The sequence below is a fragment of the Ascaphus truei genome, chromosome 9 (assembly GCF_040206685.1).
Source record: "Ascaphus truei isolate aAscTru1 chromosome 9, aAscTru1.hap1, whole genome shotgun sequence".
Lineage (NCBI taxonomy): Eukaryota > Metazoa > Chordata > Amphibia > Anura > Ascaphidae > Ascaphus > Ascaphus truei.
The window spans coordinates 27,869,530-27,881,994 of NC_134491.1; the positions used below are offsets into that span (position 1 = coordinate 27,869,530).

The window sequence follows — 12,465 nt, forward strand, 5'->3', positions numbered from 1 at the left end:
TTGGGATAAAATAACTCCAATACAATAATAATGGTATATTTATCAATATTTAAATTATAAAGCATCATATCCCCATTAAAAAAGTGCAACATCACATTAAAGAATTATATGACATTCTATTTAGGGACTTTAAACAATATGATGAAAACTAACTAAACTGATATACATTCAAATATTTATCTTTTGCTTGTTTGCATTTTATTTAGTAAGGTTTCATGAAATTGTGTGTCTTATTTTACATCCTTAATACCGACCTGTGCGCCACTCGCCGAAAAAAAAAAAAATGATCGACTAGAGGCACTAGACGCCTCACGTAGCACCTATTATCGCGCCAAAGCTTACGCATGTGTAAGTGGGCGTGGTTATTGCGCGTTCTTTCCTTCGTTCTAGTGTGATTGGTCAGTGGTCATGGCACGTGACTTGTGGTTTCTATGAGTCGCTGACACCCAGCAGCTCGGGAACCATTTTGTGTTCAGCGAGTCGAGAGTGTTGCAGAGAGATTGATACATCAGAGGAGGTTTGAAGTCGCGTCCCTTTTACAATCGGTAATAAAGCAACGCGCTTAAACTAATAAGAATCGTTTCCTCATGGTCTCTGCAGAGTCAGGTGTGTAGGATTCGTGGCTTTGATAAACCTGCGCGCTTCGTGTTTCATAGAGACAAAGGAGGCGTCGCCATTTTGTCTTCTTGTTTGTGAGCGGGAATGGGGGGGTATATCATTTATAAGGAAGAACCTTTTTATATGTGCTTATAAATAACATGTAATCGTAGCTGCAATATTTTCGTCGATGGCTGTTACAAACCTGTTTAGTATAGAGAAAATGCCGTGTTGTAATGTTTCTGGCCTCTTAACAGCTTTCGGGCAATTCATCGCCCGTTTTTTTTATTTTTTTATTATTGGACATTGTCGTTCATTGTGTCTCTCTCCCTATCTTGATCTTTGTTGCATTTTATGGCTCTTGTGTGTTTTATGATGCATGCTAACGTGTATTTTTTTTTAAAAATTATATACATTTGGGAACCATATCATATTGTGGGGTTTTTTTTTTTGTTTTTTTTTTTTAACCGATTCGATTTTGCAGCTAGGCCCTAATCACTGTATAAGAAACTAAATGGCATGTGTTGGGGGTGTTTATCAGATGTTGGACATAATTTAGCAAAATAACGCATTGCTGTAATGGTAAGCATGGTATTACTGCATAAAAAAATAAAACCGTAGCACATGGCTCCTAGCGATGTACTTCCACTTTATTTTTGTAAGAGGTAGTCCTTTTTGTAATGTAGTTTTTTTTTTTTTTTTCCTCTCTTGCTTTCTTGGTATACTGAAGTCAAGCACATCAAAAGCTTATATTTTTTGATAACAATTTTACCTGCAGTTTTGAAGTCAGGCAACACGTGTTTTTGTTGTGCGGGGGTTTCCCACCCCCACCCCGAAATGCATTATATTGTAAACGCTTCCTCAAAAAAAAAAACATATTGGCTAATAATTCTTACAATCCTATATTGTTTTGTGAAAAAAAAATTCCCCTGACATTTTCTTTATGCTTATGAAACCATTCACATACGAAGCACTGTTGCATTTCAGTGATGCTGATGTTAAATTATAAATCTGGGCCTGTAAATTTTAATACCAGTAATTGTTCAGTTTATCTATGAACTAGTAGATTTGCTGGTACCAGGCCACTTTTGTTGAGCTGGACCGCAAACAGTATCTCTGGCCAAGGTAAACCATTTTGTGTAAGCTCTGCCAAGCGTTTTACGAAAATGTCTTGTCAGTTATAGGACACTATGCTATTTTGGGCGTGTTGGTACTGTTACTATGAATTGTCTTTTACTTTGATTTTGTCTCTTACAGCGATGCATCGTGATTCCTGTCCCTTGGACTGTAAAGTCTACGTTGGCAACCTTGGTAACAATGGCAACAAAACAGAATTAGAACGGGCTTTTGGCTATTACGGCCCTTTGCGCAGCGTGTGGGTTGCCAGGAACCCCCCTGGCTTCGCGTTTGTTGAATTTGAAGATCCCAGAGATGCTGCGGATGCAGTTAGAGAGCTAGATGGACGGTAATTGTCTAATTCTTTTTTTCACGGGTGGCGTTTTGGTGCACACTTTACTTAATTGCCGTTCAATCTGAAACCCTTTGGTGTACATCTGCGTCGCCCCAAAAGCGGGACAGCCTTTGGCGCAGCTAAAGTGTGAGCCGTTTGGTGACTTTAAAGCTTCTCTATTTCTGAAACTCACCAGCTCTTTTAACCCCTGTACCTAATTTTCCAATTCTGTCCATGAAATGTCTGTTAATTGACTACAGCAAGGCCCCGCTTCTCGGCGGTACCGAGAAGGGGGCCGCCATATCTGCAGAACCGGCCGCATGCGCAGAACCGGCCTGTACGATGTAGCGCATGCGCAGAACGGACCGGTCTGTGGTCGCGCATGTGCAGAATTGGGTGTTTTGCCAATGGTGCGCATTACCAGTCTGCGCATGCACACATAATGAAAATGGCTGGTTCCGCATTCTGGCGTTTTTCACTTTGCAGCGGGTCCTTAGAACAGAACCCGCCGCATGGATGGGGCCCTGCTGTATATAACCCTGTTCATTTCATGTAACCATGTTTTGTTATAACTCTGTGCCCAAACGAGAGGTAACTCGGTGTATTACTTAAGTTGTAGTCCCCAAAGTTCAGGGCATTACTGGCCAGTACTGCACTCTTCTTTGGGGATTATTACTAATTCTAAGCATTTTTTATTTTAAATTTTTCATAAAAATTACACTTTTTGTAGTTGTATTGATTTTTATCAGCATGATTGTCTAAATCGTTTTGCTTTTACTGCAAGTTTATCAATGTGTGTGAAAAGGTGACTAAAAACCCTCCACCGTAATAGCATATAAAAATATTACTTGTGAACACATTCACATGTCTTGTACAGGTCTGCAACCCTGTTTTTCGCCATTATCACCTATTATAGGCTAATGTGGGTAAATTCCAGGCATTATTGAAATCCCTGCTCTGATTGGTTAAAATTCCAGGCATTATCAATTCAGTAATGAATTGAAATTTTTGGCACCCTGCCAAGCTTTTCAGCCAATCAGCTTTAAGTTCTCATGCACAAAGAGCGAGATCAGCTATTGGACAGGAGGCACCAACAGAGCACTGACTCCTACCCTGCCTGCAGAGAGCTCTGCACAGGAGAGTGAGGGGAAAGGTTTGTATGTCTCTTGTGTGTAAAGGGGGCAGCAGTGTTTTATTTGTGTGTCTGCTGTGTGTGTAGACGGGGGGGGGGGGGGTCTCCAGCGTTTGTAGGGGAGGGGTGCAGTGTTTTGTTGTGTTTACAGGTGGGCTGCAGTGGGTGTAAAGAGGGGGCTGCTGGTGTGTGTTTAGTGGATTTAGAAGTGGCAGCAGTCTGTTTTGTTGGTGTGTGTGTGTGATAACGGGGGCTGCAGTGGGTGTAGAGGGGGGGCTGCTGGTGTGTGTGTTTTGTGGCTATAGAGGGGGCCAGCAACAAGCCCCCCAGACTTTTCTAGGTGGGAGGGGGGGGCGTTTACAAAGTCCCCTCGATGAGCGCGGGGCCTCTGTAAACTTACCTGGCTCTGGACGTGCGTCTCACAACACCCGTTGCCATGGAGACGTGACGTCAAATGACCCCGCAGCGTCATTTGACGCCTCAATAGCCGCATATGGGGGGTGCAACAGAGGGAGCAGGGAGTTTGCGCTCCGCTGGTATAGAGGGTGGTGGAGGAGGTGTGTGTGTGTGTGTACACATAGATGGGGGTTGCAGTGCAAGGTTGGTTGCACTGGCTCTGCAATTTGAGACATGAGTAGGTCTTCACCACACATCACCCACCATAACTTAAATAATGTGTTGTGAAGACCTACTCATGTCTCAAATTGCAAAGCCAGTACAACCAACCTCACTGATGAGACCCACAAGGTCGAAACAGTCTGAGTGGGTTTATTGGCTTTGCGTCTCATCCCAGGCTATGTTTAAAGCAGCATGCATTGGCTTAAGAGTTTTCCATGTAATGTGGTCTTGAGACTTGGGCCTCGGCCAAGCTTCCCGCCTTGCGGGTGCTTTCCCTGCGCGCCATCGGGGCGGGCCAGTGACGTCACGGAGCTGGTTCGCCCTCATTGGGCGAACCGCTCACGTGACCGGCCCTGCGCTCCGGCAAGCGGGGAAATTGAAAATTTCCTTAAGACCTACGCTTGCGGAAGCGTAGACGGGCCCCTACTAAAGCCGCTCTAATTGCGGCTGTAGGGGCTCAGTGCTGAGCGGAAGCGCGCCTCCGCCAGCAAGCAACAACCATGGATGAGGCCTAAAGGTGGCACTGTGCTCATTTGCATGTCATTTCCCAGAATCCCTTGGTGCAGTGGAAGCACTGTATACTTAAGTAATAATCCCTGAACAGGGCATTATTGGCCAGTAATGCCCTGTTTGAGGGGATTATTACTATTATAGGCTAAATGTAGGCTTATATATTTTTTTTTTAATGTTTCATTAAAAAATAAATTTTTGTAGTCATGTTGATTTATTTTTTTCCAGCATGATTGTCTACATTCTTATGCTTTTACTGCAAATTTATTAAAAGTAAATTGTACATATACACAGACCACTCTATACACACGCACACACTGCAGCGCACCCCCCCTCCCCCTCTATGCACACAAACACACACTCTGCAGTCCCCCCTACACACTGTGCAGCCCCCTCCTCTACACCCACAAAACACACTGCAGACACACACACTAAGAAAACATACTGCTGCCCCTTCTACATCCATAAAACACACACCAGCAGCCCCCATGTAAATCCACACTCTGCACCCCTCCTCCACCCACAAAACATACACTGCAGCCCCCCCTCTGCACCTACAAAACACACACTGCAGACACACTAATCAACAAAACAGACTGCCACCTCAACGTCCACAAAACACACACCAGCAGCCCTCCCTCTTCACCCACTGCAGCCCCCTGTAAACCCACACACCAACAAAACACTGCACCCCATCTCCACACACTGAAGCCACACACACTGCAGCCCCCTCTACAAGAACAAAACACACCAACAAGACTCTGCTGCCCCCTCTACATGCAGAAGACACACACTAATAAAAACACTCTGCTGCCCCCTTTACACCCACAAAATACACTCGGCAGACACACAAACCTTTCCCTTCACACTCCTGTGCGGAGCTCTCTGCCGGCAGGGTGAGGGAGGAGTCAGTGCTGTGCTGGTGTCTTCTGTCCAATCCCCTCCCCTGTCGAAGAGCAAATTTCACTCTTTGTGAATTAAAGCTGATTGGCTGAAAAACTTGGCAAGCTGCCAAAAATTCCAGGCCATTACTGGTTGGTTAAAATTCCGGGTATTATCCAATCAGAGCAGGGATTTCAATAATGTCTTGAATTTACTAGCTTTATCCTATAATTCCTGGTAAAATATTTTATAAATAAATAGCCATATTACAACAGTATACTTCCAGCAATGGTGTTGGTGTGTATGCCAGGGGTGCACAAACTGGGGGCGTGCACACCAGTGGGCGGGCGATTTTGCTGGGGGGTGCGGGCGGTTGCAGAGGCCCCGCGCTCTTCCCCAGGCTTTTAATTAAATGCAGAGGGATTGGGTGAGGCCTCTGCAACACTCCACTTACCGGGCTTCAGCCGGCGGTGTGACGTGTCGCAATGGGGCCATTTGATGCAGGTACAAGGTAGGGGGGGCGCGTGCGAGAGCTCGGGAAGAGAAGACGGGGCGCAGCTTCAAAAGTTTTTGCGCTCCCCTGGTCTATGCAACCCATTCTCTGCTGTGGGTGTTGGGAGCTAGTACCTGATTTCCATTTAATATTGGTTCTATTTTTTCCTTTTATTTTCTCATAGGAAAACAAAATTAGAACTTTCTGTTTTTTGTTTGCCGTTATCTTGTCTTTCTATTTACAGATGAGAACCTGTGGCGCTCAAACTTTGTAACATTAGTCAAATAGACAATTTAATGTATTTTTAATGATACAAACAGGTACAAGATGCCATCTCATCTAGAAATGTACAAAACGGTCGCAGTTTGCTCTGAAGATTTTTAAACCTATACTGATATTGGCTATTTTGTAAAATGGTCATAAGCAAATATCCATTAGCCAGTTTTTCATTTGTGAAATAATTTCACATCTCTAATGCAGTAGTGTGTTTCACAACAGAACATATTTGGACAGAATTTAAACCTGCAAGCTAATGCTGAGCAACACAATTAGATATGCAGCCGAATTGTCGGTGTCTTTCTCTTTTCCCCCCTTCTTCAGGGCTGGAACTCTGCCATTAAAGTAATTATCAATATATCTCTGAACAGCTTGTGAAGTTTTGAATCCAAGCTGATGTATGAAGTTCACATCTTTACAGCGGTAGCGCACTTCCAAAAGTGCTTTTTCCATATTTGAAAGTAGTAACATAAGATTGTGCGTATTCTCAGGACGCTCTGTGGGTGCCGAGTTAGAGTAGAACTGTCCAATGGTGAGAAGCGGAGTAGGAACCGCGGACCTCCTCCATCGTGGAGCAGACGACCACGTGATGATTACCGTAGACGAAGTCCTCCGCCTAGACGCAGGTATGCTTTGCAGTTGATGCAAGTCTTTGTAGTCTCCCATTAAGCATATTCTTTGCTTAGTGTTGCATGGTAAAGAGATGGCTGAACATCTGAACAGAATTTGTCTGCTTTTCTTGACTGTCAAAATGTAGTATTAAGTACTGTAATGCCATCAACCCACACTTAAAGTGTCCCCCCTCCACCTGCATTTTGATTTCTTGCATTGAATTACCACTGTATGTGCTATGCAAATTTGAGTTCTCGCCTAGTTTTTCTCTGTTTTTACTGTGTTTTTTTTAAACAAAAAAAACTTGTTCCAAAATATGATCTCTAAACTAAATTTAACATAACCTTTCCCAATTGGGGGTACTCCATGACTTTAAAGAGCCTTTATCGGGGAAGCTCGGATAAGACAGTTTCTCTGTCTGCATGGAAAATGACTGAGCGCTCTTCTGAGGGGGAGCAGGTGAAAATAAATGGCAGATGTTGCCCTGGGGACACTTACAGGGTTTGGGTCTTTTAAAATAAAATCAAAATGTGGGGGATGGGTTGATCTGGTTTAAAAGGCTTTACATATATTTTGTAAGTTAACTGCACCTTTAAATGTGTTTGTCCAAGGTGGATGAAGCAGTTTGACATTTTGACACACAACCAGCTTTAAAATTATGCTGCGATCAGTATTTTCTGCTTACCTGTATACACCTGACAACTTCCCAGTGTGGGGATTTTTTTTTCCTTTTGAGGGAGGTAGGGGTGGGTGATTCAATTGTATTTGCAATGTATCCAAATATATTGCACAACTTTAATGGAATTGCTGCATTTGGATTCAGTAATTAGACTTCTGAAGTGTGCAGCTATTTCTTTGCCTGGCCATGCTTAACTATTTTTCAGTTATTATTTTTGCTTTATTTGCCGTACACTTTTTTTTTTTTTGTCACTAGTTAACGAACAACGTTCTATTTCGGCTCACTTGTTTTGCAACTGCTAGTATCGTGGAGTCTTAACACATTACACTGTAAATGATTCCCTTTTAGCCAATGAAGGAAATATCTTGGGTACTGATCGTTGTACTGATGGCATGTGTTTTTTTTGTTTTTTGTTTGTTTGTTTTGGGTTTTTTTGTGTGATTTTGGTCCATCTAATAAAAATGAAACCCGTTACAGAGTCACCATCATGTCTCTTCTCACCACCCTCTGGGTCTACATTAGCCAGTCAACTAGCCCTTTCAGCGTCATGTGACCAGCGCGCCCCATTCAGCTTGGCTGGTGTCGTATCACATGACCCAGGCATGGCCAGTCATCAGGTTGCACCACCTTTTGGTTCCCGAGCATGCTGTTCTCTCAGCCTTCCTCTCCAACCTTAACCAAAACTCGACAGCAGCTGTCCTGCAGCACCCACACATACCCGGCCAATCTGCTCGGCTGTTAACTTTGCCAAAATGTCTTCACAACAACTTCAGCGCCAGCCTTCGGCTAACCAAAAAGGCAGGAAAAATCCACAACATCCCCCTCCGCAAACCATCTAAATCCAACGCAACACCTGGCAAATCCTTTTCAGCAAATTCTACTTGGCCATCTGTTCGGCATCCTCACCATTTCTAGCTTGTTGAAACCCCAAAAACTAGTAAGTTTTTTTTTTTTTTTTTTTCTCCTCCCCCCTGCTTATTTCGTTTACTGCTGGTTTAAAGTGAGATTTAAGCAGCTTTATAGAAATCAATATTTTTTTTCTATTTCGATCAAAGGCTGGCTGCATAAATGAAAAGGTAACGGACATTGCTTGACATCTATGAAAACTTTTAAGAGTGTTAGTGAAATCTTTTTGTTTAAACCTGGGCCATATTTAGGAGTTGCACATTTGAAAGGTTTGCGTGTTCTAATTTGGCGTTGCTTTTCCAAATCTGGATGGTTGTGTGTGTGTGTGTGTGTGTGTGTGTGACACACACACACACACACACAGTATTCAGTGGAGACTTAGTAAACAAACTATAAAACTATTTTTGTTTTTTGTATCGGGCAACAAGCAGACTTGGTGCTAGTCTGTGTTCAGTTTACGCTGAACACTTGTTCTAAACATCCACTGTGTTCACTTAGTTTGCATGACATTTCTTGAAGCTAATCTGGGTTCACAAGTGGTGTTGAGGGCAATGGCAATAAAAGATCCACAATGTTCAGATCACCGAGTAGGGACACTAGCGGAAAGTAAGTTTCTGCTTGGGTACAATATCCATTTTGAGCCTCTCAATCCTTCTAGGTTGTAGTGATGTACCAGTTTACTATAGGCACAAATCCCATGAGTCCCACAGTGAGCAGATTGGGGATATACCCTTTAGAGTTTGGGATCAAGGCTGAAATCCCCTCCCTTTTTTTTTTTTTTTTTTTTCCTTTTTTTTTTTTTTTTTAATTTGTTTTAGATCTCCAAGAAGACGAAGCTTTTCCCGTAGCCGCAGCAGGTAAGGTTGATGTTTGATAGTAACATTATTTGACTAACCTAATACCCTAAGCACATGGCTGCTACACAGGTGTGCTAAAGAAATGCTAGAGTATAGTAGCCAAAATTCCTCCTGTCGGTAAACCATGGGTCCAAATAGTTTTTTTGCAACGCTTCTAATTTTTTTTTTTTAGACCTCTCCACACAGGCTCTTGTGTACTATATGAAACACTTACATGAGTAAACGGTAATAATTATAAGGCACGGCTCTTGAGCTTTTGAATCTCTGTAAAGTGCAACAGCAATCCTTAGACCTTTGCACATCTCGTTTAAAATAAAATGCACTGTGGTTAATTTAAACTTTTGTTTAAAAGTAAAGTTTATTCTGTTCTTCACCATGCTATAAATCAGAGTGCATATTTGCCTCTTTGGGGGTGTGGCTCAGTTTTAAAATGTAATTTGTTTCTGCGACAGCCCTTAACCAAAATTAATCTGGCTGCAAAGTAGAGATGAGCAAACTTAAACTTCCTAGGAGTTCACAAATTTGTAGACCACCTAAACATAGCTAATGACTTCCACATTGCCGAAGCTTAAGGAAATTACTCTCCATTCTGATACAATTGGCCACACTATTTTGCACATTCTTCACTCTATGCATCTGTGGCAACTCTTCTATATTTTTTGCTAGCTCCTCCACTTCTTTGGTACACCAACAGAGATCCATAAAGCTGCTCTTCTCTATGCAGTGTCCCTTGGTGGCATGGTCTCTCTTGGCTTCTCTGTTGATGACTCAACTATTTATCTAAAACTGCAGTCTAGTCACAAATCAGATTGTGATTTGTACCTGGATACTGTTTCCTCAGATTTAATGTCTCTTCCAAATCAACCACCGTTGTTCCCTTCTGAATTATAGTCAAGCGCATCTGCTTCTGACCTCATAAAATCTCCAGGCTGAGACGCTGGCCTATTAACCAGTCTAAAATACAAAATGTGTCCTTTCCTTGAAGGCTTTGTCTGATCTCTCGTTACACCCATCTTCCTACCTATGGAACTCTCCCACTATTCACCAAGCACCTTCTCTTTACATTGTTTAAATCCCAGCTAAAAACTCATCTGATTAAAAGCCAACACTCACACCAGATGCAATTGTCCATCCAAACTTCAATGCACTTTTACTCCCAAGCTCTTCAGCACAGTGTCTCCCTTTACCTTATACCAGGGGTGCGCAAACTCTAACTTCACTTACCGTGATTCAGAAGCTTGGTGTGACGTGTCACCGTGGCAATGCGGATTCAAATGACGTAGTGGTGTTATGTGACGGCGACAAATTATGTCACGGGTCAAGTGACCCCACAGCGTCATTTGACGCCAGCAATAAAGGTTAAGGCGGCGCGAACAGGCGGGGGGAGCGCAGCTCTAAAAGTTTGCGTTCCTCTGCCTCATACCATTGTTGCTTACTTGCAGCTTGTATCCCCGTTGTTTTATACTTTATTTTGCTTGTTTTGTAACATTGTGTTGTGTACACTCGCTAGATAAAATTTATATTTCCATCACAGACGGATCTTTTCTTGCTCTGCAGGTGTTGGTTAGGTCACTTGACGTGTGTGGTTTTTAAATCATTTGTAAAACATCTGTTTGTTACCTCGCTGATGCACCTACATTTGTTTGGTGGTACACCCACATCAGTGTTAATATTTGTTTTTATTATGTTTCAGGTCCCTTTCTAGAGAACGGAGGAGAGAGAGAACGCTATCTAGGGAGAGAAATCATAAGCCATCTCGTTCATTTTCCAGATCTCGAAGGTATTTAATTTAAAGTATATGGTTTTAAGAGTCTATTGAAGTCTTCATTTTGATTTCCATGGTTGCCCACTTCTGCTTTCCACCTATTTCCCTATAAGTGTAATATTGGGCATTATCAGGGCTCGACAAATTGTTAAAAATGTCGCTCGTCGGTGGGGGGGGGGGGGGATGCCCTCTGAATTTTTCTTAAACACTCCACCACCACCACTGTCCAGTCTTACCGATGGCGGATGCAACGGCGTGACAGTGTTCTCCCAGCGTTCTGTCTCCAGCTCCCATCAAAATGGCTGCGTGCTGTAAAATGACACTGCGTTGCCACGACAACAGGACACTACGTAGCGTCCCATTGCCAATGCAACCATTTTTATGGGGGGGGGGGGGGCACAGATCTTCCAGGAGAACGCTGCATGCCACCGGTAAGCGTCAGACAGCGGGCCAAATGCAGTCACCCCAAGCGCGTGCATTTGTCGAGCCCTGGGCATTATACTGATTTTTCTCTTTTTTCCAATCCCAAATATGTTGTGCTGGTATAATGTAGAAACTGTTGCATTGGAAAAAAAGTTAATAGGACACTATAAAATGTTACATTAACACATTAACCTTGTTGAAGCTACCAGTGAATTTTCTTTGCAATGTGTGGCTGACCTCAGAGTGAAATGGCTAAGTTACCTCTGAAGTGTTTGTTAAACTGATTTTTGTTTTTATTTTTCTCAGTCGCTCTAGGTCTAACGAGAGAAAATAATGGCTGCCATCAAGAGTCTACAGACAATTACATTGGAAAGGATTTTTTTGTTTTGAAATGTCCTATGCTTTTTAAGATTTTTGTTTTTTAGGTGTTGATTTTGCTTTGTGTATTGTATAACCAGTGACAGATGTGATTCTGTATATGGTTCTGGGCAGAAACTGAATAATAAAACAATTTGTTACTTTATACTGTTTGTTTTAAGGAACTTTTTTTTTTCTTTTTTATAGAAAGGGCGTTGCACATGCATTAACCTAGCAAAACACACAGCTAAAGCTTCAAAGTGACCAAAACCTTGTTAAATCTTACTGTTTAACTTTTTATTGTGGCCTTGGTCAGTACATCAATGTGTTGGAGCTGACCTTTCCAAAACACAATTGTCTATGCAAGATGCAGATGTAATGCAGACTGTTTCTGTGCAAACATGTATAGGTAGTAATTGTAATGTTTACTTTTGTCTAACGCCTCTTATTGCTGTAAACTGCTGCTTTGCCATTTATAGAAATCCTTTTTATAAAAAGAAAGATTTTAGTGCACCTTAAACTTGTCTTTCTTGATCTTGCTTGTAGTTTTACAGTACACAGTGTAACATTGTTTTCATGTTGTGCAAAATCTTTTAATCCTGCAACTTGATTTTTGGGATTAAAGTTTTGGTTACCAAAGAAAAAAAGACTAACCTTTCCTCCTGCGTTGAGAGCTGGTTGCTTCTATGTACATTAGAACATAGTTATGGTTGTCATCTAAATATAGTATAGACAATTAGACCTTAATGTGAATAAACCCTATACAGACAATCAGCATTATAAAATCTAAATTAACGAGTGTCTGTTACATAATTTAATGGGTGATGTACATCTGTTCACAAATCAAGCAGGTGTAAATAGTTTAAATGACCAGGACTTGAAGAGGTTACAAATATCAATTTTAATAT

General features: G+C 42.1%; 1 protein-coding gene across 5 annotated transcripts; it reads left to right on the top strand.

Annotated features, from left to right (window-relative positions):
- The first annotated feature begins 388 nt into the window (after positions 1-388).
- On the top strand, positions 389-11,723 carry SRSF3 (serine and arginine rich splicing factor 3). Of its 5 annotated transcripts, none has more exons than XM_075614100.1 (6): positions 389-545; positions 1,855-2,062; positions 6,450-6,584; positions 8,974-9,012; positions 10,706-10,792; positions 11,507-11,723. In XM_075614100.1, the coding sequence occupies exons 2-6, from the start codon at positions 1,857-1,859 to the stop codon at positions 11,532-11,534; spliced, it is 495 nt and encodes a 164-aa protein (XP_075470215.1). In that variant the 5' UTR covers positions 389-545; positions 1,855-1,856; the 3' UTR covers positions 11,535-11,723. The 5 variants fall into 5 exon arrangements, 3 of the variants coding, with proteins under 3 accessions (XP_075470215.1, XP_075470214.1, XP_075470216.1); XR_012803839.1 differs by lacking the exon at positions 8,974-9,012 and adding an exon at positions 7,727-8,186 and having other exon boundaries at positions 436-606; XR_012803838.1 differs by lacking the exon at positions 11,507-11,723 and adding an exon at positions 7,727-8,186 and having other exon boundaries at positions 436-606.
- Positions 11,724-12,465: the final 742 nt, after the last annotated feature.